This window comes from Daphnia magna, linkage group LG5 (assembly GCF_020631705.1).
Source record: "Daphnia magna isolate NIES linkage group LG5, ASM2063170v1.1, whole genome shotgun sequence".
In the NCBI taxonomy this organism is placed as follows: domain Eukaryota; kingdom Metazoa; phylum Arthropoda; class Branchiopoda; order Diplostraca; family Daphniidae; genus Daphnia; species Daphnia magna.
This window is the reverse complement of record NC_059186.1, coordinates 5,305,111-5,330,752: the sequence shown is the minus strand read 5'-3', so window position 1 is coordinate 5,330,752 and position 25,642 is coordinate 5,305,111. Positions and strand designations below refer to the sequence as shown.

The window sequence follows — 25,642 nt, the reverse complement described above, 5'->3', positions numbered from 1 at the left end:
ACTATGCCAGCGATTCTGGTGGAAAAGGGTCGCGTACGTCAGGTCAGGCCATTTCTGCAAAACTTTTAAACCTCGGGTAGGATTGGCGGCGGGTAGACTCCGTCCCATTACAACCCCTAGAAAAATTTTCCACACGATAGGCGTCGATCATCTCGGCCTCTTCAAAGCAACGAAAAACGGAAACTATCATCGTGTGTATCGACTATCTCTCTAGATGGTTGGAGGCTAGACCAGTGACTAACACTGGAGCTGCAGAAGTGATTTCATTCCTCGAACAAGCGATATTCCTTCATCACGGGACACCTGCCCGTATTATTTCCGATAAGGGCCCATGCTTCACTTCGTTAGCGTTTGCTACATTTTGCGAAAAATGGAATCTACGCCCCGTCCAGGCCACGACTGAGCATCCGGAGATAAATGGGCTCGTCAAAAACCTCAATAGCTCTATCGGATCTACACTTGCAGTCTTTGTTAACTTTGACCACTTGGACTGGGACGAGAAGATTGCGAGGGCAGTGTTTTCTATTAACACATCAAAGCTAGCCACAACCGAGATCACGCCGTTTGAGCTAGTGTTTGGCAGGCCGGCAGTCATGGCCGTTGAAGCTGTTTTTCCGTGGCCTCCGTCTCCATCATTCTCGCACGAAGAACGAGTTAAAGCGCTGTCCCGCTGGAGAAAGACAGCCCGTCGTCTAATCGTTATCCGTCATCGAAAGAGTAAACAAAACTACGACCGTTACTGCAAACCCGACCCAACCTTCCAGCTCGGCGAAATCATTTTAGTAGCTCGACGGCCAAAGAGTAAGGGCAAAACAAAAAATTTCATACCACGGTTTATAGGACCGTACCAAGTCTGCCGGAAAGTGTCGCCTACATGCTATGCAGTCGAAGATCTGCCATGTAATCGGAAAAAACGATTGTGGCGTCGCTTTAACCCACATGTTAGCCAAATCCGACGATATGCTGTACGACGTGAGACAGATTGGTGCCCAGCCGACAACGACGAGGAAGATTAGGACGACTACGAATGCAATAGCTTGCCATCCGAACAACCAACGGGAAATCACACGCCGACCGATGGAAACGATTCCGCACCGAATGATCTCGAAGACGCCGGTCACACTAACCAATTTGTATCAGACCCATTGCCCTCGCCTCCCATCTCACGGGTCAAAAGAGTCGTCCGACAGAATCATCAAAACAAGGATTTCATTTATTATTAGTTCCCCATGTTCTATTCAGCGCTTTAAATTCTCTCTCTTGTCACTCCTTCTGTTCCTTCTTATTGCAGTCATTCTCTTGTGGTCATTATTCTTATTTCTTCCCCATAATGTTGTAAGTTATTAATATTTTAACTTACTTTTTCATTGTCGTTTCTTGGAAAGTATATTTCAGTAGCACAAACAATTGGGGAACAACTCTTTTGGAACTGAACTGGGAAAAGTGTCTCTCTATTTTCTATAGAACAACAAGTTTTCCCACATAACACAAGGCAGTCCGTCGGATGTCCGACAGATGTCGGGGTCGGATGTTGAGCACATCTTTTTTATATCCTCTGGACAGCCCGATATCCGATTTGGATGTCCTATGGATGTTTTTTTTTTTGGTTTTGACCGCCCTCAACAGCGCCGTCGGACATTCTAAGGATATCTGAACGGGCTTTCATTTGGCTATAAATATGACATGTATTGGACCTCTAATCTTGAAAAAACATTACGCTATATCAGAATTCGAACTCGGGTCTCCCGCATCACAGTCGAATATTATTCCACTGTGCCATTCTATAGATATATTATATATCATTTTCGAACAATACAATCGAATTGTCGTAAATCACTTGAGCTTTTTCGATAACAAATCACATACAGGATTTTAAAGAAGTCAAGATGATGTCGAACTTAGGTAAAACCAGAAGTCAATAAATTGAAATTAAACAATTTATGCTAAATATTTTTTGAATTTTAAACTTCAGCATAATTTCTTAAGTTTAAAGTCGTTTTTTATTGTTTGAAATTAAAATCCTATCATAAGTATACTTGCTTTTAATATTATTAGATGCCGAATAATATTTATTTTCTGTAAGTTAATTTCCAATGGCTTGGTTCCCGTAAGCTAAACGGAAAGCCTGTGCAAACAAACTCACGACTTACATATATTTTATTAATTTTTTGCAATAAATTTAAAAATAAACCATCCGGGAAATAGATAATTACTCCTTTATTTTTTAAATTTTTCGTAATAAATGCTGGACTTAAAATGAAAATACATTCAAGGGAAAAATTTGAACGCGGTTAAGTTTTCGCCTTTTGGAAACAAAGAAATTTTGACAATTAACAAGATTCCTTCGGTAATGTCCTTCGGTCAATTTTTTTGAAAAAAATTTTCTATAGACATGTAACGTGGGCCAAAGATAAACAGATTTTGGATCCAAGATTTCTAAATTTCAATCAATTTATAGTGTTTGCTTCGTTCTCCGTCTTGTCTTCTTTCACACTTACAAGTCATGACGTCACCGTTATCAAAATAATCGGTAATAACAAGCCAAGTCTTTCAACTTAAGCTTTTTCGCAGAAGCGTCAATTATTGGCGTCAATTATTGGACCAATAAACTAGTTTTGAATTAGAGAGTAATTGGCATTCAACTATAAAAAACTAATTTACATATTTTTATATTTAAATATTTTTAATATAATAAATAAATAAATAAATTTAAATATATTTAAATTTGCAATATAAAAAAAAATATAAAAATCTACTGTTTAAAACATTTTGTTAAAGAAAAAACTTACTGTTTAGTGACTGTTATACAGCTTTCTGCACTGTCTGCAATGCATTGACAGTTCTAAGGTTTCGCAAACAAAAGCAAATTCACTGCCAAGGATTCGGCAACAAGCTAGGTAACAATTACGCAAATTAATTTTTTTAAACTGTAATAGAATCAAATAAAAAAACAACTATACCACGTATCAAATTTTGACAGAATTTTGTACAAAATTTGGGGACGATTGGTCATTCAGGGAAGAAACGTATATGGAAATACATAATGGACATTAAACCTTCTGAGATCTACTACTACTACCCTACCCCCTATACCCCACACCCTAAAATTGTTATAGTCCTTCGGTATATATACATATATACCCTCAGGGATTAAAAACTGCATTATATCCCTTGTGTGTTTTATTGCATTATGAAAAAGCGATACGTAAACACACCAATCACCGACACACAATAGCCTACGAAAAAAAAAAAAATCCTTTTGCATGGCCTGACATGAAGCGTTACACTACCCAAGTCATTCCATTGCCATCAACTTAATAGTCCGATGTCTCATCTCTTCTGAGCAAATAGGTTTGTATAAAACTTACCTTGGCCATAGAATCTCAGCAGTTCCGCCATCCCGGTAGTTTCAATGGATTACCATTTCGATCGGCGCCGACACTGATTGATGGTTTCCCTTTTTGTTTTTCTTTTTTCTCCCATTTTTTCTTTTTTTTTCAAGCGACCTCGTCCTCGCCACCTATAAAATCCCTATTTTATAGTCGTCGCAGTTGGCAATGATAAGGTGTTTGAACTTTTTACTTTTGTTCAACAACCAGACAACAGCATCGTATATAATGGTGCGCTATACGCACCCGAGTGCTGTGTTAATGCCCCCCCCCCTTTTTTTAACGCTGCGCATTCGCTGTACTACTTTCGTCATAGTCAAACTATAGAGACGATTGTCGACTATAGACTGGACCAGTTTGATGCTGTGGTTCACTGGTCAATAATAAGGAACACAATTTCAACAATAGAAAGCGACTGTTGATGGTCTATGCAGTCATCCACGTGTCTACATATAGGGGCATACAATTTTATGCAGAAAAAAGAGTTAATAGGGCGGACCATTTGTTTAATGAAAATGCTGTAATCAACATCAAAGCAGCAAGGCAAGAGCACAAAAGCTATTGATGAGAAGAGAAACATTAGTTTGCCGCACTCAGCCGATGTAGCGGCACCGTGGAAAAGAAGAGATTCAATCAAGCTTGTGCTACGGGATTTCTCTGCTACACAAGACGACAAAATTTGGTCAGAATGTATACTATCTAGAATACCGGGCGGAGAACTTATAGATAGATCTAAACGCGGATGGAGGAAAAAGAGAGAAAGATGTGGAAATCCGACCGAGTGAACAAAGTCCAATACCATTGCTGTCTGGCTCTCGGCCATTTTCTCTTTTGCACTGTGGCGGGGGCTTGATGGTATAGCCAGCACTATAATAATCTGCCGACGTCGGTGGTATCCGGCCTACTGGCCTACTCAAATTGGTATCTGGGTCCGTGACGAGCTCCTTGATGAGACAGAAATCAATTACGTAGGTAACGTCTGGCACCGTGAGCGAACTTTCAGCGATATTCGTGGACAGAATGATTTTCCGGAAATTACTGAAATGTGGAGCTAGACTAGACATTGGCTGGAAGACGCGATTTTGCTCTTCACTGGTGATTTGTGAATGTAGTGGTAGGATGTACCAACAGTTCTCGAAATCAGAATTGATGTCGTAGTCGAGCAAAGCTTTGTGCATATTTTCTATTTCACAGACGCCGGGCAGGAATATAAGTATTGCGCTGCGGTTGCTGGAAATGTTTTCATATTTTGGATTTTGGATGGCGACCGTAGCGCTGTATCTCTCGTCTGCCATCGAAAGCCGAAATTAACTTAGCGACCGCTTCGTATTTGAGCTTATGGATTTCCGGTACGCTAAAATAGGGGTAGTTCATACTCCCCCCTAGAAACTGATAACGAAAACAGTAATATTATATTACATTTATTGCTCTTTTTAAAAAATGCTATTGTATACTGACCTCTAGTTTTTGAAGATGTTCACTATAGTAAACGCGGATGTCGTGAGGTTCACCGTGCTCCACTTCAATTATGGGAGCGTTGCGAAATGGTCTTTTGGACGTGAACGGAAAGTTTCCAATGACGGGGCTATTGAAATATTGCCCAAATTTGTCGGCATCAAAAGTAACTGACATCAGAAAGACTTTAGTTGTCGTCCTCGTATGACGGAGGAACTTTCGGACGACCAAGAGAAGGAAGTCAGTATCTTCATCCCTCTCGTGTACTTCGTCAATAATGACTGGAAAAGAAACAGACATTAGCATACCAAAATTTAGCTAATAGTCAGGAACTTACTGTGGGTATAGCCTTCAAGGGATTTTTTGGCTACTAACGCTTCAAGAAGGCATCCTGCGGTCAGATAGGTGAGCAAAGTTGATTCACTTACTTGATGTTCCATGCCAACCTAGTTAACACATAGCTTTCAATAGTAAAAGTGATAACAGTGTGACAAAATATTCAAAGTTGCTCTGTATCCAACAACGGTTCCCAATGTCCAATTTCTTTCATAGCAGACCCTTTTGGCTATGCTAATGGCTGCAATGCGCCTTGGTTGAGTCACAACAATGTTGCAAGGAGTTTTGGTTCGGTAGCATTCATCTAAAACAAATTGGGGAACTTGAGTGGTTTTACCACAACCGGTAAAGCCCTTAACAATGATGACATTTTCTATTTTGAGAAGTTCAAGAATGGCTGTTCTTTGATTGTCTATTGCCAATGGACTTCGGTTAGGTGTCTCGAAATTGTAATCATTGAAAGCAGCTGCCTTTGCTTGGAGACCACTAACAACCAAAGCATTAAGCATGTCTTCACAGATGGTGGATTCATCTTCGAGCATGATCTTGCCAGCACCTATCATTCTGCGTTCTACGAATCTCTGTTTTCTAGCAGCAACCTGAAAAAGACACAATATGTTTGAAACAATGGAATCCAAATATGTGCAAGATACAAGAGACTTACTTCCAATAACTTTTGCTGTTCTTCTCTCGATATTGTTATTGTTGTTGTCGAGCATCTTAACTACTGGAATATAAAAAAATATATAAAAATCTAGTGTTTAAAACATTTTGTTAAAGAAAACACTTACTGTTTAATGACTGTTATACAGCCTTCTGCAGTCTGCACTGACTGCAATGCATTGACAGTTATAAGGTTACGCAAACAAAAGCGAATTCCCTGCTAGGATTCGGCAACCAACTAGGTAACAATTACGCAAATTAATTTTTTAAAACTGGAATACAATCAAATGAAAAAGCCACTATACCACGTATCAAATTTTGACAGAATTTTGTACAAAATTTGGGGACGATTGGTCATTCAGGGAAGAAACGTATATGGAAATACATAATGGACATTAAACCTTCTGATATCTACTACTACTACCATACCCCCTATACCCCACACCCTAAAATTGTTATAGTCCTTCAGTATATATACATATATACCCTCAGGGATAATGAAACTTAGTGATCGGCCCGAATTAGTTCTAATCGAGTTAACCGCCCCGCACCGATAAAGTGCATTCGGGGTTGAATTGAGGTGCCACTTTTTCAACCGGGGCGGTGCGGGGAAAAATTTGAGGATAACCCGTTGCCCCAAGGCAATTTTTAAAAAAATGCTGTTCTTTCGGTTTCAGAGTAAAAATCGGGGCAAGCGGGTAGAACAAGCTATTATCGGGGTTGTTATCGGATAGATCGGATGAAACAGTCAATCGATAATGTTTTTTGCATTGATGAATCGATTGATTGCAATCCAATTGATTGCAAACCCCAATTGAATTCGGAGATTAGAATTTTCCACCCTAAGCCACGCCTCGATGGACCGAAATGAGAAACCCGATTTGCAAAAAAGCGCTCCGATTGGCTCGAGGCCGATCCTTAAATGAAACAATTGAAAATCTTCTTGGCTGTTGGAAGGAGGTCCGTAGAATATAATTTTCGCACATCCATTGCGCTTCCAAGGTGACTAGCCGACGGACATTCCTGGAACTACCCAATGAGTACATAGATATCTAACGGATGTTCGCCAATGATTCGGACATCCGACGGCAGAAATGTGCTATATGGGTTTATACGGGGTTCGTGAAGGTCGAACTACAAGAAAATTAAGTTTGAAACGTTTGAAGGGTAAATCAGTCTGTAAGACGTCTAAGGAAGAAATTACATAGAAAAGAGGGGTGTATAAAAAATTAATGTTACGTAAGAATACAGGGTAGGGAAAAAATAATGAAAATGATAAAGAATAAATTGTTTTGGTTCTTTATATAGCTATCCGGTTCCAAAAGATTGCGTGTCGCAATCAATCAAGGTCAAATTTGGAACGGAATAGAAAGTGAGTCAAAACAAAACAAGAAAACAACATTAATTAATTCAACAGAATAGCTGCTTCTCGATGCGCTTGTCTTAGTGCGTCCCGGTGGAATTTGTTCCGTGGAGGCTCTCCTTGTAGGAAAGGGGCTGATGGGGCAAAAAGTTCCGGGGCGGGTTGTTGAATAGAGGCGGGTAAGTTTACAATAGTAATGGGCGGGGATGGATTTGAGGGGTTTAATAACGCGGGGTGGCCTACTTCTATATCATTATCAAATGTTTTGGTGAAGCATGTGAAAGGGTAACAAGTACTTAGAAAAGAACAACAAGGTATGTATCTTGCAATAAGGGAACCTACTCCACAAAAATGAAAGAAAAAGAATCCGATAAATCCCATCCCTAGAAGACTACAAATGCTACTTGACCAACTAAGAATATTAGACGACAGGGAAACGTTCTTTTCTCTTTGGAGTGAGGAAAGAAGAGTGCTCATGTGAAAAGGATTTCCAAGGTCGATGCTATGTTCTTCTTTAGCAGCAGCAATTATCTCGGCGATTCCAGCTGCAGTGCTCATCGGGTGGGGGGTTAGTGCGGGGTGTAAACTTAGTGCGAGTAGCTTATCAATTTCATACGGCAAAGTGTTGATCAAACTATGTCCTTGGATTATTAAACCGGGGACGATTGGATGCCAAGAACTGTTTTTGTAGAAATGTGCTCGGCCGTTAATGTTGACGAAATTTTTATGCCAGTAACAGGGGGTGTAAGGCGTCAGTTCCCATCCTTCAGTGTCTAAAGTGTAGTCGCCGAGTTTGGGTTCAGGACCACAGCTTGTGATTTCAGTGGTGATCGTCGAATTTTTTGGGGAGCATTTATAGACGCTGATCGATTCACCAGTGGCTATCAACCTGCTACATGTGGGTAAATTAAGGTAACTGGCAGCAAGCCATCCCCTGTGTTGTGCGGTAGCGATAGCAGTTTTGTGTGCCAGTACTCGATTTTCACATTGCAGAGCTCGAATTTCTCGAGCCACTCCATTTATTCCTTCGGTAGTTCGGTCTCGTGCGTATTGAGAATGTGCCGCTCCGCTGATTTCAGCCCGGATAATGTCAGCAATTTTTTCGATATCTTCTTCCAGTGGTTTATTCGGATGAGGATTGGTATCAGTTAAAGAATGTAAACGTAAAATAACTTTGTCCATTCCGATTACTTGTTTTTAACTTTTTTCGGATGAATTACAATATTCCTTGTTAGTTTTATTGTAAACAAAGTCAAGTTGTTGTTCGACGTCATGAATTCTTTCAATTTCACTGTTGTTAGTCAGGTAGTCAGTCAGGGTTGAGCGATACCTGTTTCCAAAAGCCTTAGTTTGCACTGTTGAACTTCTCTTAACGATTCTTTCCAGAAAATGGTCACTAGGTTGTGAGAAACGGATCCGTTGATCCCTCCCGGTATATCGCAAATGGGTAAGCTTATCGTACAGTTAGCGCACTCAGTTTCTAAAGTAACTTCTTCTAATCAACAGTTGATCAGCTGATCAGCTGTGACTTGAAGCCAGCTACCCTGCACATTTGGAATACGTTCGAACGACCACTTATTATTTCCTAAGTAGTCCATGCTTTTGCCATGGCACAATCGGGAATCACGCATTTTTTCACATTTATGTGCATTGACTTCTATTGGAACTCTTGATTGACTTGAAGTTTGCCAACCCCAGAAGTCAGTATAGATGTATTTCTTTTCCAGCCACATGGTACACGAATGGCCAACAAAACGGGTGATTTGGGGAAGAGTAGAATAGACATCATAATATACTGGAATAGCGGGAAGGGGGCTTATTTGATAATCACAGTCATAGCTAGTGAATTTTAGGAACCCTTTTGGCTGAGAAGCCGTACAATTACAAATAGTGATGTTAAGAGCATGGAGGCGATAGAAAAACGGTATGATGAGAGGTAGAAGACATATTCTATGAGAAAAGTAATTTCAAAATCAATTTCAGGGATCCATTCTATGAATTATTAAGATTACTAATACAAAGTTTTTTTTAGTTTAAACACGGTTTAAAGATAGTTAAAGTGATTCGAACGTGATTTACAAAAAAAAATAATTTACAGCAATACAATTTCAGAATTTGACAACTGGTTTTAAAAGATTACGAGGACGTAACCCGAGGCGACACTCTGGTTGTATGGGTAAGGTTGACGTCTCTGGAATCGGGTTGGAAGGTAAAGAAATTGTTGGTGAACTTATCATTAAATTTGGAGTAGGAGGAATTGTGGGTGGGGGTCTCATCAAATTTTGATTAGGAATTTCTTTTTCACAAGGAATTTGTTCTAACTCAGATTGAAGGTTTGTTTCTAGGGGTAGAGGAAAAGTTTCGAGTTCATCTGCGATTTCTTGTACGAATTTTTCGGCTTGTTTCTCAATTCTTACATCTAAAAAGTCGACACCTGGTTCGTCTTTCCAGATCATTGACTCAAATAGGGGTTTTATTCGATTCACATGTACAAGCTGAGTTTGTTTTCCTACATCTTGTTCTATTTCCACAGTACTATTGTTGCTTACTTTCAAAATTCGAAAAAGGCCTATAAAACGTGGAATGTCCTACGTTAAATTTTTGCTCTTTTACGCGTTTATCGTACTGGGCTTTATGTTGTTCACGAGCTTGGGAAAGATTGATTTTGACAAGCTGAAAGGCTTCGTGTAAGCGTTTCATAATTTGACTTTTATAGTCTGAGGGAGTAATTATTACTGGGGGAAGTGGACGGAGGAATTGATCAATCGGCATGACTGGATCACGACCGTGATTTAGAAAATATGGAGTCTCAAGTGTTGACGAGTGGACAGAATTATTATAAGCGAAAACAACGGGGCCAAAAATATCCTCCCACCGCTCGAATCCACTCTCCAAATATTTCCTTATCATTTCAACAATAGTTTTGTTGAATCGCTCTGTTTGCCCATTAGTCTGAGGGTGATACGCAGTTGTTTTCATGCGTTTAATGTTTAAAGCTCTACAAAGCGCAGAAAATAATTCAGAAGTAAAATTACTGCCTCGATCTGTAATTATTGCTTTCGGGGGACCATGATGTTAAATAATTCGTTCTACTAAGGCTTTACTAGTACTGAGGGCGGTACAGTTGGTAAGAGGAATGACTTCTATCCATTTAGAAAAGTAATCCGTGATTACTAATATATAATTGTTTCCTTGAAGTGAATGAGGTTTGATTGGACCTAGGAAATCTAAGCCCGATACTTCAAAAGGTCTTGTAGCGAAATCTAACGGGTTGAGATAGGCTTTCGTACTGTGCACTCGACGTCCCAGCGCACAAGGTTTACAAGAAGTGCAATATTCCTTAACATCCCGTAACATGGTAGGCCAATAGTATTTGTCCCTTAGACGAAAGAATGTTCGCCTAGTTGCCATATGTCCTGACAATGGGGAATCATGGTATTCTTGTAAAAGTTGCTTTCTCAGAGAAAGTGCAACAACCACTTGACACTGTTTAAAGTTTCTTCTTTTCACTGACGTAGGTTCGTAGTGTTTACATAAAAGGCCATTTTCAACAAAGAAATAATCTATTTCACTGACCCAAGAAGGCATCGGGCCATCTTCTTTTTCCAAGGTTCACTTTGTTCCAAAAACGTAACGATTGCTTTGCACAGAGAATCTTTCTGCTGTTCTTGACACATTACGTTGTTGTCTGCAGGAATGGCAGATATTAGATTCATCGGTATTCTTGAAAGAAAATCAGCATTCTCGTGTACTCGACCTGGTCGGTACTGAACACTGAACTTCATATTAGATAACAAAATCGCCCATCTACCTAGTCGTCCTGTTTCGTCTTTAAAAGTCTGCAACCACTGAAGAGGCCTGTGATCGCTTACAATAACAAATGGTTGATCTTGTAAGTAATGTCGGAAACGCTTTATTCCCAGTGTTCTGCCGAATAAGGAAAAAATTTATTTAAATATGAATACGAATAAAATGAAAATTGAATCGAATAAAGAATAAGAATAAAGAATAAAAATAAAAAATTAAGAATAAAGAATAAAGAATAAAAATAAAATTTGTTTTTATTCGTATTTCGAATAAATTTTCGAATAAATTTTCGAATAAAATAAATTCTAATGATTTTCTTAATTTAAGGATGATGTTTCGATTTCTTGAATCATAAAATTAAAAACAATTAATAGTAAATAATTAAGCAAGTGATTTCTTTATTTTGGTGACACAGCCAGTCTAATCAAATCAAACAAAAAAAAACTTCAAAATCAACGGAATCCAGATTCATGGAACAGTAGAAAAGACGAGTCACACCTATTCAAAATTTAAGTAGCCCTATTGTATTAGCATTCAATTATAAAAATAAATGGCATTATTTGATAATTTTATTACCGAAATGCCTAATTCCAGTTGCAAGATTTGATACACTTTAATACGTAAACGTAACAGCTTAGTTTTATACTTTAAGTTCTTCCAGAAGTAGTATCACTAATTCAAGAGTGTGCTAGTAGCAGACAATTATTGGCCTCATGACATTTTCAATGGCTAAACGGAAAAAATAACTCCAAACAAAAGAGCAACGGCTAGCGGAAACAAAGATTTTTAAACTTAGAGGAACTTTATTTTTTATTCGATTTTTCCATTTAAATTTTGGATAATCGAATAAAAAATAAAAATAAAATACAGGTAAAAAATATTCGAGAATAAAGAATAAGAATAAATCGAATAAAAATTTATTCGAAATAAAGAATAAGATTTTATTCGTATTCTTATTCAGAATACGTTTTTTATTCGAAAGAGCTTTATTCGACAGAACACTGTTTATTCCGAACACTACTGCTGCGGCCTCTTTTTCTATTGTCGAATACTTGATTTCCCCTTTATTAAGATGTTTGCTTGCATAGGCTGTAGGTTGGTCCTTTCCGTCTTTCATCTGAGAAAGGACGGCTTCTAAGCCATAGTTACTTGCGTCCGTGTAAATCAGAAATTCCTTTGAAAAATCCGGATATATCAATATAGGTTCTGATATTAAACATTGTCGCAAGTACTCAAAAGCTGCAATTTCATCTGTTTTCCAAGTTACACTATCAGTAGGTTTTCCTTTGGTCTGTGATAACAAGGGGTGGGCGACGGTAGAGAAATTTTTTACAAATCTTCTGTAGTAACTGGCTAGTCCTGTGCTAATTCTTTTACTGTACCAGGTCTTTTGTAATTCACAAGGGTTTCAATTTTAGCAGGGTCTGGTTTTATTCCTTTAGCCGTGATTACGTGTCCAAGATAGGAAACGGATTGCGCTAAAAATTCACATTTTGACAATTTCATTTTTAGGTGCGCGTTTTCTAAGAGGGAAAAAACAGTCTTCAAATTGCTAAAATGCTCTTCAATTGTTCTTGAAAAAATTATTATGTCGTCAAGATAAACGAGACAAATTTTTCCAATAACTCTTCGTAAAACTGAATTCATCAGTCTTTGAAACGTTCCCGGGGCGTTGGTTAAACCAAACGCCAAACGATTCCATTCGTACAAATTGTCATCGACTATGAAGGCTGTTTTTTCTTTGGATTCCTCCTCGAGCTCAATTTGCCAATATCTGGAGGCAAGATCTAATGTGGAAAAATACCTCTGTCCCACAAGTAAATCTAAAACGTCGTCAATACGAGGTAAAGGGAAAGAATCTTTTTTTGTAATTGCATTTAATTTTCTAAAATCTACACACAAACGGACATCCCCTGTTTTCTTACTTACTAATACTATCGGGGCTGCCCACGGGGACATTGACTAACGAATTATTTTATTTTGCATCAGTTCCTCGATGATATTTTTAGCTATCTCTTTTTCTTCTCTCTTTTTGTTTTGGAGACGTGCGATATGCCCTTTGACGAATAGGACCTTGTCCTTGTGTGTCAATGACATGTTTTACTACCGGAGGGAATATTACAGCATCTAACAAAATGACAAGTATTGAGAGGGTTGAAAGGGTGAGTTTCCTCTTCTCTAGTCTCTAGGAGACTAGTGGAATTTGGAGAAATTCTCAAAGATTTGCTAATCACAAAGGGATTTTCTGTTTCCTGGAAGTAATCAATTTCCGGGACTCGGTAGATGGACTGTTATTTTCCGTTATATATAAACTGATGTTTTCAAAGTGCATCGCGCCCTAGAACGCAATCTTCAACAATTCCATTTACGACTATGAATTTCTGCCTAAGTGCTTGGCGTGGCGTTTCTTCTGCCACAAAAAAGTTAACGGTGATTGTGCCTTCCGTGACGAGGCGCCTGTCATTTATGCTGAAAAGATAGCGATACTTGAATAGCAAAGCGGGAAGTGCTAAGCCTTCCACCAAACCAACTCCTCACTTTAGTAAAGGTCCTGTTGTTTTTCACACCTCCACATCTCCACCAGTCAAGAAACTGCAGCAAAGTCCTCCCTCTGAGAGTAATTCGACATCGCTGAAGAAAGACGTCATTAAGAAGTGCATTTATTGTGATAACGCCCATTCGAGTGGAGTGGGTGAAAAGAGAAACGATTATGTTTTAGGTGTCTGATTGGAACACATCGGGGAACTGAGTGTCCCACCGAAATCGTTTGAAACATTGGGAACTGTGGTCAACGACACCACCCTCTATTGCACGGAGCGCCTCGAGTTTATCCCGCGAATGCTTCAACAACTAAAAATGCAGGTCAGCCATCAACAAAATCGTCTGATGGTCGCGCAATGACCATTAAAAACAGGGATACGGCTATCAACACTTCCCTAGCTATCGTTCCTGTGTTACTTCAAGCTAACGGGGTGGAAACAGAAACTTTCGCTTTGCTAGATCCAGGAGCGATCGTTAAATTAATTCGAGAGGATGTAGCTAAACAGCTCAAATGCAAAGGAAATGCAAAGAATGTATCATTTGGGTCGTTTCACGGCCAAGACCCACAGTTGCAATCAACTACGGTTAGTTTGACTGTTAAGGCTCATGATAGATCTTTCGAAGCCGATTTAAAGCAGGTTTCCACTGTGCCGACTCAGTACCTAAAGTTACCATGCCCACCGAAGGAGTTAATGGAGATCCGAAGTCGTTATCCTCATCTCAAAGACGTAAAATTGGTTGATGTTGGAGAACCAACCATCTTTATTGGAGCCGGAAAACAATGACTGCACTTACGTCTCGATGAAAGACTACCTCCTGTTTGAACCGACGCTCCCTTTGGTTTATTGACGCCATTTGGTTGGACTTGCGTTGGCGATCTAACATTAGGGACACACCAACATGATTCAACGGTTTGTCGTTCAAACAAACCCTTGCTGACATTGCAAAAACTCTGCTACCATGTACAAGAATCACCGACGGAAGCATTACTTTTGCGCCAAGTTCAGAATTTGTTGGAAACGGAAAGCTTTCCAATTGTAACTCCAGCTCAACCGCTAGAATCAACCGAGGATAAACTAGCGAGGAAGAAATTTGATGCAACTATTCAACTCGACGGAACCAGGTATGAAGTAGTTCTACCATGGGTTTCAGATGATATGGCATTACCCGACTATTACAATAGTGCATTGCGTCGACTTTTCTCTATCGAAAACAAATTCGTTCACAATTCTAGTTTTGCTGGGAGATACAAAGCCGTAATCGATGACTATGTGGCAGAGGGATTCGCTCGGCCTCTTAAAGAAAGTAAACTTAAGGGAACTTTTGGGAGACATTGGTACCTTCCCCATTATGGAGTCGTAAATCCTTGGAAACCTGAAAAGAATAGAGTGATCTTCGATGCTTCGGCGAAGTATCAAGGAGTTGCGCTCAACGAAGTGCTCTTAAAGGGTCCCAATCTCATCAACGACATAGGTGCTACCCTTCTACTCTTCAGAGAAAAGTTGGCGTCCCTATCTGGAGATATTCAACAAATGTTTTTTCAAGTTGGCGTGAAGAAAGAAGACCGTTCCGCCCTACGATTTCTATGGCGTCCACCTGGCTCTCGAAAAAGACCCACCGTATATGAAATGCGAAAAATCTTTGGATCAGTTTCATCCCCTTTCATCTGCTCCCAAGTCCTACGACATATCGCTGACCTACATCGTGAAGAATTTTCTGAAGCCACTGAACGAGTCTACAAGAACTTCTATGTAGATAACCTTCTGGATTCTTTTTACCCCGAAGAGGAGGCTAGTCGAGCGACGAGGTCAAAGATTCTAAAGCATTGCTAAAAAAGGGAAGATTCCATCTGAACCAATGGCTCTCTTCATCTCGACGGGTATTGTCACGTGTACCAGAAGGTGATCGTAATCAGCCTCGCCTGAATTTGGATCTAGAGGATATGCCCACGGAGAGAACCTTAGGTGTCTTATATGAAAATGAAAGTGACAGCTTCATCTTTCATGTTAAAACCGACGTCAAAGCAAGTACTAAGCGTCGGATCTTGAGTGCTGTGTCTACCTTGTATGACCCACTGGGGTTTTTATCACCAGTGATCCTTAGCGCCAAAAGAATTCTACAAGAATTGTTGCTTGTCGTTGTTGATTAAAACCAAGTTCCCGAAGTAATAACACCAGTGAAACAAGTGGACTAGCAAACTTAACCATCTCGAAGCGTTCAAGATCCCGCGAGCTTTAACTTCGTCTAGTGACATCCAAGACATTCAGCTGCATGCCTTTTGCGATGCATCCACCGTTGGGTTTGGCTCTGTGGTATATCTACGAGTAACCTATCGCAATAATATCGTCGTCGTAAATTTCGTTACGTCAAAGTCCCGCGTGGCACCCCTTCGTCCGCTCACCGTTCCGAAATTAGAACTCCAAGGAGCAGTTGTGGCACTACGCCTTGTGAAGTTCGTCCAATCGACCCTTCGTATTCCAATCAATCAAATAATCTATTGGTCTGACTCTAAAACTGTCCTTCATTGGATAGCCTCAAAGACATGTCGCTTCCAAACGTTCGTCGCTAATCGAACATCCGAAATCTTAGAGCATTCTCAACCAACTGAATGGAGACATGTCCCAGGTATCGAAATTCCGGCTGATGATTGAATCAGAGGACTTTTTCCTGATGAGATTATGGAAAATTACCGTTGGGTTAATGGCCCAGACTTCTTGCAGCAAGAAGAAAACGCCTGGCCGATAATCATTAAACTTCCCGAACCTTCTGTCGAAGATCCAGAGGTATCAGCCACCAACTGGATTGGGCTTGTTTACGGTCCCGCTGAAGAAAATAGGCTCCGCTCACTTTTGGAACGAAATTCCAACTATGACGTAGTGATGCGAATTGTTGCATTGATTCTTCGTTTTATTTCCAACTCGAAATTGAAATTGCTGGATCGTGACAAATCACGCATTGATGTCAAATGCTTTCAGCACGCTGCTAATCATTGAATCAAATCTGCGCAATTGGAGATATATTCCGAAGAAATAGAGGCTTTAAAGGATAAAATGCCTTTAAAATTGAGTTCGACGCTGATTACTTTATCACCATTTCTGGATGATGAAGGAATACTGCGAGTAGGAGGTCGCTTGAATTACGCCCCCCTTTCGTTCGACACCAAGCATCCCAAAATCCTGCCTCACGATCATCCACTCACGCATTTAATCGTCATGAGAGAGCATGACCTCCTGTTTCATCCATCTCCAGAAAGACTGCTCAGCTCAATAAGGTCTCAATATTGGATCATTCAAGGACGAGTGGCTATCAAAAGGTATCTGCACAAGTGCTTTACTTGCAAACGCCATAGAGCTACTCCCTGCATTCCTTTAATGGCCCCGCTTCCGCGTCATCGTTTTATTCCATTCCAACGTCCATTCACTAATGTGGGTTTGGACTATTTCGGCCCGTGCAACATCACCATTTATGGTCGCAAAGTAAAACGATAAGTTTTGCTGATAACCTGTCTCAACACTAGAGCGGTACACTTGGAAGTTACCGCATCACTTGACTTATCGTCCTTTTTGATCGCCTTTGCTTCGTTCACCACCCGAAGAGGTCACCCGTCAGTCGTGTAAAGTGTAAGCTATTAATATTTTAACTCACTTTTTCATTGTCGTTTCGTGGAAAGTATTTTTCAGTAGCAGAAAAAATTGGCTAACAACTCTTTAGGAACTGAATTGTGAAAGATATCTCTCCCTATTTTCTATAGAACAAAAAGTTTTTATACAGGGTTCGTGAAGGTCGAACTACAAGAAAATTAAGTTGAAACGTTTGAAGGGTAAATCAGTCTGTAAGAAATTACATAGAAAAGAGGGGCGTATAAAAAATTAATGTTACGTAAGAATAAAGGGTAGGGAAAAATAAGGAAGATAATAAAGAATAAATTGTTTTGGTTCTTTACATAGCTATCCGGTTCCAAAAGATTGCGTCTCGCAATCAATCAAGGTCAAATCTGGAATGGAATAGAAAGTGGGTCAAAACAAAACAAAGAAAACAATATTAATTAATTCAACAGACCAGCTGCTTCTCGTGTTCTCGATGCGCTTGTCCTAGTGGGTCCCGATGGAATTTGTTCCGTGGAGGCTCTCCTTGTAGAAAAGGGGCTGATGGGGCAAAAAATTCCGGGGCGGGTTGTTGATTAGAGGCGGGTAAGTTAACAATAGTAATGGGCGGGGATGGGTTTGAGGGGTTTAATAACGCGGGGTGGCCTACTTCTATATCATTATCAGATGTTTTGGTGAAGCAAGTGAAAGGGTTACAAGTACTTAGAAAAGAACAACAAGGTATGCATCTTGCAATAAGGGAACCTACTCCACAAAATTGAAAGAAAATGAATCCGATAAATCCCATCCCTAGAAGACTACAAATGCTACTTGACCAACTAAGAATCTTAGAGGACAGGGAAACGTTGTTTTCTTTTTGGAGTCAGGAAAGAAGAGTGCTCATGTGAAAATGATTTCAAAGGTCGATGCTATGTTCTTCTTTAGCAGCAGCAATTATCTCGGGGATTGCAGCTGCATTGCTCATCGGGTGGGGGGTTAGCGCGGGGTGTAAACTTAGTGCGAGTAGCTTATCAATTTCATACGGCAAAGTGTTGATCAAACTATGTCCTTGGATTATTATACCGGGGACGATTGGATGCCAAGAACTGTTTTTGTAGAAATGTGCTCGGCTGTTAATGTTGACGAAATTTTTGTGCCAGTAACAGGGGTTAAGGCGTCAGTTCCCATCCTTCAGTGTCTAAAGTGTAGTCGCCGAGATTGGGTTGAGGACCACAGCTTCTGATTTCAGTGGTGATCGTTGAATTTTTCGGGGAGCATTGACAGACGCTGATCGATTCTCCAGTGGCTATCAATTTGCTACATGTGGGTAAATTAAGGTAACTGGCAGCAAGCCATCCACTGTGTTGTGCGGTGGCGATAGCAGTTTTGTGTGCCAGCACCCGATTTTCACATTGTAGAGCTCGAATTTCTCGAGCCACTCCATTTATTCCATCGGTAATTCGGTCTCGTGCGTATTGAGAATGTGCCGCTCCGCTGTTTCAGCCCGGATAATGTCAGCAATATTTTCGATGTCTTCTTTCAGTGGTTTACTCGGATGAGCATTGGTATCAGTTAAAGAATGTAAACGTAAAATAATTTTGTTCATTCCGATTACTGGTTTGTAACTTTTTTCTGATGAATTACAATATTTCTTGTTAGTTGTATTGTAAACAAAGTCAAGTTGTTGTTCGACGTCACGAATTCTTTCTATTTCACTGTTGTTAGTCAGGTAACGTTGAGCCATACCTGTTTCCACAAGCCTTAGTTTGCACTGTTGAACTTCTCTTAATGATTCTTTCCAGACAATGGTCACTAGGTTGTGAGAAACGGATCCGTTGATCCCTTCCGGTATATCGCCAATGGGTAAGCTTATCGTACAGTTAGCGCACTCAGTTTCTAAAGTAACTTATTCTAATCGACAGTTCATAAGCTGATCAGCTGTGACTTGAAGCCAGCTACCCTGCACATTTGGAATACGTTCGAACGAACACTTATTGTTTCCTAAGTAGTCCATGCTTTTGCCATGTCACAATCGGGAAGCTCGCAGTTTTTCACATTCATGTGCATTGACTTCTATTGGCACTCTTGATTGACTTGAAGTTTGCCAACCCCAGAAGTCAGTATAGATGTGTCTCTTTTCCAGCCACATGGTACACGAATGGCCAACAAAATGGGTGATTTCGGGAAGAGTAGAATAGACATCATATTATACTGGAATAGCGGGAAGCGGGCTTATTTGATAATCACAGTCATCGCTAGTGAATTTTAAGAACCCTTTTGGCTGAGAAGCCGTACAATTACAAATAGTGATGTTAAGAGCATGGAGGCGACAGAAAAACGGTATGATGAGGAGAGGTAGAAGACATAATCTATGAAAAAAGTAATTTCAAAATCAATTTCAGGGATCCATTCTATGAATTATTAAGATTACTAATACAAAGTTTTTTTAATTTAAAGACGGTTTAAAGATAGTTTAAGCGATTCGAACGGAATTTTAAAAAAAATAAAAGCAATACAATTTCAGAATTTGACAACTGGTTTTAAAAGATTCCGAGGACGTAAACCGAGGCGACGCTCTGGTTGTATGGGTAAGTTTAACGTGTCTGGAATCGGGTTGGAAGGAAATGAAATTGTTGGTGAACTTATCATCAAATTTGGAGTAGGAGGAATTGTGAGTTGTCTCATCAAGTTTTGAGTATGAGTTTCTTTTACACAAGAAATTTGTTCTAACTCAGATTGAAGGTTTGTTTCTAGGGGTAGAGGAAAAATTTTGATTTCATCTGCGGTTTCTTGTACGAATTTTTCGGCTTGTTTCTTATATCTAAAAAGTCGACACCTGGTTCGTCTTTCCAGATCATTGACTCAAATAGGGGTTTTATTCGATTCACATGTACAAGCTGAGTTTGTTTTCCTACGTTTTGATGTATTTCCACAGTACTATTGTTGCTTACTTTAAAAATTAGAAAAGGGCGTAAAAAACGTGGAATGAGTTTTTTACTAATTCCCGCCATGGGCGTTCACATATCCAGTAAAACTTTATGTCCTACGTTAAATTTTTGCTCTTTTACGTGTTTATCGTACTGGGCTTTTTGTTGTTCACGAGCTTGGGAAAGATTGATTTTGACAAGCCGAAAGGCTTCGTGTAAGCGTTTCATAATTTGACTTTTATAGTCTGAGGGAGTAACTATTACTGGGGGAAGAGGACGAAGGAATTGATCAATCAGTATGACTGGATCACGACCGTGATTTAGAAAATATGGAGTCTCAAGTGTTGACGAGTGGACAGAATTATTATAAGCGAAAACAACAGGGCCTAAAATATCCTCCCACCGCTCGTATCCATTCTCCAAATATTTCCTTATCATTTCAACAACAGTTTTGTTGAATCGCTATGTTTGCCCATTAGTCTGAGGGTGATACGCAGTTGTTTTCATGCGTTTAATGTTTAAAGCTTTACAAAGCGCAGAAAATAATTCAGAAGTAAAATTACTGCCTCGATCTGTAATTATTGCTTTCGGGGGACCATGATGTAAAATAATTTGTTCTACTAAGGCTTTACTAGTACTGAGGGTGGTACAGTTGGTAAGAGGAATGACTTCTATCCATTTAGAAAAGTAATCCGTGATTACTAATATATAATTGTTTCCTTGAAGTGAATGAGGTTTGATTGGACCTAGAAAATCTAAGCCCAATACTTCAAAAGGTCTTGTAGCGAGATCCAACGGGTTGAGATAGGCTTTCGTACTGTGCACTCGACGTCCTAGCGCACAGGGTTCACAAGGAGTGCAATATTCCTTAACATCTCGTAACATGGTAGGCCAATAGTATTGGTCTCTTAGACGAAGGAATGTTTGCCTAGTTGCCATATGTCCTGACAATGGAAAATCATGGTATTCTTGAAAAAAATGCTTTCTAAGAGAAAGTGGAACAACCACTTGACACTGTTCAAAGTTTCTTCTTTTCACTGACGTAGGTTCGTTTTGTTTACATAAAAGACCATTTTCAACAAAGAAATAATCTATTTCACTGACCCAAGAAGGCATCGGGCCCTCTTCTTTTTTCCAAGGTTCATTTTGTTCCAAAAACGTAACGATTGCTTTGCACAGAGAATCTTTCTGTTGTTCTTGACACATTACGTTGTTGTTTGCAGGAATGGCGGATATTAGATTCATCGGTATTCTTGAAAGAAAATCAGCATTCTCGTGTACTCGACCTGGTCGGTACTGAGCACTGAACTTCATATTAGATAACAAAATCGCCCATCTACCTAGTCGCCCTGTTTCTTCTTTAAAAGTCTGCAACCACTGAAGAGGCTTGTGATCGCTTACAATAACAAAAGGTTGATCTTGTAAGTAATGTCGGAAACGTTTTATCCCAAACACTACTGCTGCGGCCTCTTTTTCAATTGTCGAATACTTGATTTCCCCTTTATTGAGATGTCTGCTTGCATAGGCTATAGGTTGGTCCTTTCCGTCTTTCATCTGAGAAAGGACGGCTCCTAAGCCAAAGTTACGGTAAAAGTCTATTTTACCCGACCAAATTAACTTAACTAACATAACTTAACTTAACTATACTTAAGTAACTAAACGGGACCAAGCCCGAGCTATGCGAGGCAAAATAGGGGTTTTGGGTGGGTAAAGTAATGTAATAGTAAAGTAATAAAGTAAAATAGTAAACTAAAATAACTTAACTTAACTATACTTAAGTAACTAAGGGGGACCAAGCCCGAGCTATGCGAGGCAAAATAGGGGTTTTGGGTGGGTAAAGTAATGTAATAGTAAAGTAATAAAGTAAAATAGTAAAGTAAAGTAAAGTAATAAAGTAAAATAGTAAAATAAAGTAAAGTAATAAAGTAAAATAGTAAAGTAAAGTAAAATAATTAAGTTAAACACTCTAAATATTAAGTAAAATTAACACATTTAAGTTAAGTAAAAAGTAACATTTCTGCTAATCAGTAAGGTAAAGTAAATCTATTAAGTTACTAATAACTTTATAAAGTAATGTATAATTAAGTTAAGTAATTAAATTAGTCAAATAAATAATAAATAAAAAAAAATTACTCTAATAACACTACTCTATTACCAAAATATTAACAACGAACACTTACCTCAAAAAAAAGTTATCCAATACACAGATGTATACACTACAAACTTTAAAAAATGAATGAAATACAAAAGAATACAATATGTCGTCTGCTACATGAAATTATTCGTTGTTGCATGTTATATTTTAAAATCTATATATATAAAATTTACACACAATAACTTCATTTTCAAATACTAAATTATAACTAAATTTATTTAAATAAATAACAAGCAAATAAATTCAATTAAGAATAATTCATAAAAACTAGCAATTACATAATTATACATATAAAGTCACAACACTGGAAAAACTATCTACTACTGTCATCTGATACAGATTCAAAAATTCAAAAATACAAATACAACTACAGACATGTAATCTACATTATTAATATTCTATTTTCTTTTCTAGGTGTTAGATACCTTTCAAGTATTGGTGGCTACTCAATTAGCTATGATGAGTTAACAGAATCTAGGGTTGCAAACACAAGTGTTTTCTGAGATTGTTTATAATTTGTCCAAAACAAAAAAGGTAAAACATAATAAATAATTCATTAGTTTAAATTGTATAAGTAATAAATACAAAATCAAATACGTATAACTGAGAACTATTTTATTAATAGATACAACCATCAACATAATATCCACCATATAGATAATTACATTGTAGCCCATAGCAAAAATTAAAAATTTAGTAGTGAAATCTACATTCATATTTGATTATACATTTCACAATTTTCACTTCATCAGTTGGCCTGTCATCTTTATCGGTTACAACAAACCCAATCCGTTTCACAACAGACATGCCGTAGTAGATCTTTCTAAATAGGGAGTGCATGCCATGAAGCTATTGTGTTGGGGCTATAATAAATTTTTAATTATACACTAATTACTATTTCTTACAATCACACACAAGTTCTCAATAACAAAGTGTTATAAAAAAACTTAGCTCCATTTGTGTTTAGCCCGCAGTTTGCCATGGATAGTATACCAGCACCTACAAATAATGAAACAATATAAATGAAGAATATGTGGTTCTATATTTATTCAGGAAATAACCTGTATTGTTTCATTCATCATGTAGTTCATCAAAGAAGTTCGCTCATATATAGTGAGATCACCACCTATTGCTTTTATAGTCAACACACTAAAAAAATTATTTTGTCACCTTGAATCGTAACTCTCAGATGATGGGATGAAATTTTATGCCAGAATAACAATTCCAAAAAGCTGTGAAAAGTTTCTGCAGGTATTAGTGTCACGGTTCCAAAATAACTATATGAAAAGTTCTCCCATGCTGCAAAGATAACATCTGAATACCAAAACATGCATTATAAGATGATCATGTGAAATCTTAATCAGAGTCTAACAATAGTTTACCAACGTAGTTTGAAGTACTGAAAACGGTGTTGCCCAGAAGCTAACAGGAATCGATGCCAACCTACAGAAAAAAACTATATTTAAGTTAGCAACATGGACAGGTAATTGAACATGGACCAAAATACAACTGTTAGTATTTTAATAAATTAAATCAAAGCATCCTTTGTGCACAGTAGTATGCATAGTATATTATGGAAAACACCCTGCGACGAGCATAAAATGCGGAACGAGGGCTGCAGAATACATTTGCATAGTCGGAACAACTAATATCATAGGTCAATTAATAAATTTGTCAACATATTAATATTTTTAAAACAAAACAGTAATACCTTAAAGAGTATAGTATAACTCAACTCAAGTATAGTATAGTATAGTATAGTATAGTATAGTATAGTATAAATATATAAATTTTTTTATTTTTTTTTTTTTTTAAATAGCTGGACGCACTCCGAGGTTGGAGTATTGTCCGAGTTTATTTTCCGTAGTCAACGACTAGAATACATGCGACAGTGACATACACAAGTGGATACCAGATATATATATATTGTACAGGGGGAAACTGGGCCTATCTGCACCACACTGAGAGGGCGGAACGTACACGATCTCTGGCTTGCTGGAGCCTACTCGGTTTGGTTGGACCTTCGAGGCCGCCAGCCGACGGCCACCGATACAGCCTCCACCAAGACAGAGAGGGTATCGCGCGCAGTTGCAGTGGGAAGATCTGTGGCATGCTGAGGATAGAGATGGAGCTAGGGAGCGAAGGAGGGTGGTAAAACTGACTCACTCTCCCTTGGCCAGCAAGAGAGGGGGAGAGATGCAACCCAAGACATAATGGGCTGCACATTTGCTCAGAGGCGGCCTATGAAGCTCAAAGGGCCTAGAACAATTATGGAGGCGTCGAGAAATGAAAACATGCCTAATCGATAAATTGATGAAAAGGATTATTATAAAGACAAACAAAGCCTAGTTAGCCCCGATAGATAGGGTAGCCTATGAGCTATACTATCGCAGACGTTTGGTTGAGCGGATGAAAGCAATGAAAGCTTTCCAGATGTTGGGATGAGTTGGAATAGAGGCGAGAGGTCTAGGCCAGTGGCCATCCTCAGAGGAACAAGACGTAAGAAATACAAGGCGTTGTGTAGAGAAGAGAGGACAGTGAAATAAGAAATGAGAGACTGACTCTGAGCCGCCCCCACAATCACACTTTGGAGAAGTGGTTAATTTGAAGCGAAATTGATGTTCTTTGAGGAAAGAGTGACCTGAGAGAATTTGAGCGATCTGGCGACAGAGTTGGTTTGGGTGAAGCACAGTTGCTGATTGGATCGTGGGGAAAATTCTCTAGTTACTGCACCGTTGTGGCAAGCCTGCCATTCTGTCTGCCATGCATCGCGCACTAACTTACCGATTGAGTAACGATAAGAAGTTTTGGAGATAAGAAGTTGTGGGAGGACATTCAGGCCAGAGCTAGGAATGTCGCAGCCGGCTAATGCAAGTTGGATGCCCTCAGCAGAGGAGGGCTGGCAGACGAAGAGGCGTAAATTATCTCGGTAGGGGGCAGTGGCGTCGACACAAAGCCGCTCAACTTCAGAGAGGTGAGCACCGTAGCGAGTAAACGCAAAAGAAGAAATGTGCTGGGCAAAGATTTCAACCTGCCATCCGCTCTCAACAACATGGCTGGCCTGGATCAAAGCGTGAAGGACAGTGAGTTGACTGGCATGGTGTAAGCTATCAGCCGAAAGTGGGCCGTTGGTCACTTTCATTACGTTATTATGACATGTGGAGATAATGCAACAGTTGAAAGAGTCGCCGCACCGAGAGGTAGCAACAAAAATTCTAAGAACAGAATCCTTAGTTGGGAGTAATCTGCAGATCTCGCTTGTCAGTGTCGGATATAAAGGAGGGGCCCATGGAGGCCAGTAGAGATTAAAGTGGCGGTGGTTAGAATCACCTTTGAGCAGCGGAGAAAAGGGTGGAAGTTTGCTCGTAAGCCACTTTAGTGAAAGAGCAGAAAAGCATCCTGTACGTCCGGAGCTGAATCGG

At 39.2% G+C, this 25,642-nt stretch overlaps 1 protein-coding gene, 1 long non-coding RNA gene and 2 pseudogenes across 2 annotated transcripts; all 4 read right to left on the bottom strand.

The window, feature by feature from the left end:
* Positions 1–3,796: 3,796 nt before the first annotated feature.
* On the bottom strand, positions 3,797–6,013 carry LOC123472303 (probable ATP-dependent RNA helicase spindle-E). Its single transcript, XM_045173668.1, has 6 exons — positions 5,972–6,013; positions 5,845–5,907; positions 5,354–5,779; positions 5,182–5,290; positions 4,848–5,125; positions 3,797–4,778 (listed from the first exon to the last, which is right to left on the bottom strand). The coding sequence occupies exons 3-6, from the start codon at positions 5,741–5,743 to the stop codon at positions 4,632–4,634; spliced, it is 924 nt and encodes a 307-aa protein (XP_045029603.1). The 5' UTR covers positions 5,744–5,779; positions 5,845–5,907; positions 5,972–6,013; the 3' UTR covers positions 3,797–4,631.
* Positions 6,014–7,686: 1,673 nt separating this feature from the next.
* Positions 7,687–9,684, bottom strand: LOC123472358 (annotated as a pseudogene).
* Positions 9,685–18,045: 8,361 nt separating this feature from the next.
* On the bottom strand, positions 18,046–19,302 carry LOC123472329 (annotated as a pseudogene).
* Positions 19,303–23,032: 3,730 nt separating this feature from the next.
* LOC123472194 lies at positions 23,033–23,643 on the bottom strand. Its single transcript, XR_006646486.1, has 3 exons — positions 23,603–23,643; positions 23,282–23,534; positions 23,033–23,219 (listed from the first exon to the last, which is right to left on the bottom strand). It is a non-coding gene; the product is annotated as an uncharacterized LOC123472194 (long non-coding RNA).
* Positions 23,644–25,642: the final 1,999 nt, after the last annotated feature.

Excerpts from the sequence above, each read along its gene's own strand:
- LOC123472303 (XM_045173668.1), bottom strand. The coding sequence starts at position 5,743 with ATGATAGGTGCTGGCAAGATCATGCTCGAAGATGAATCCACCATCTGT. Across the intron at positions 5,291-5,353 it reads GAACCGTTGTTGGATACAGA|GTTGGCATGGAACATCAAGT; the intron begins GCAACTTTGAAT and ends TGTGTTAACTAG. Across the intron at positions 5,126-5,181 it reads CCTTGAAGGCTATACCCACA|TCATTATTGACGAAGTACAC; the intron begins GTAAGTTCCTGA and ends TTTCTTTTCCAG.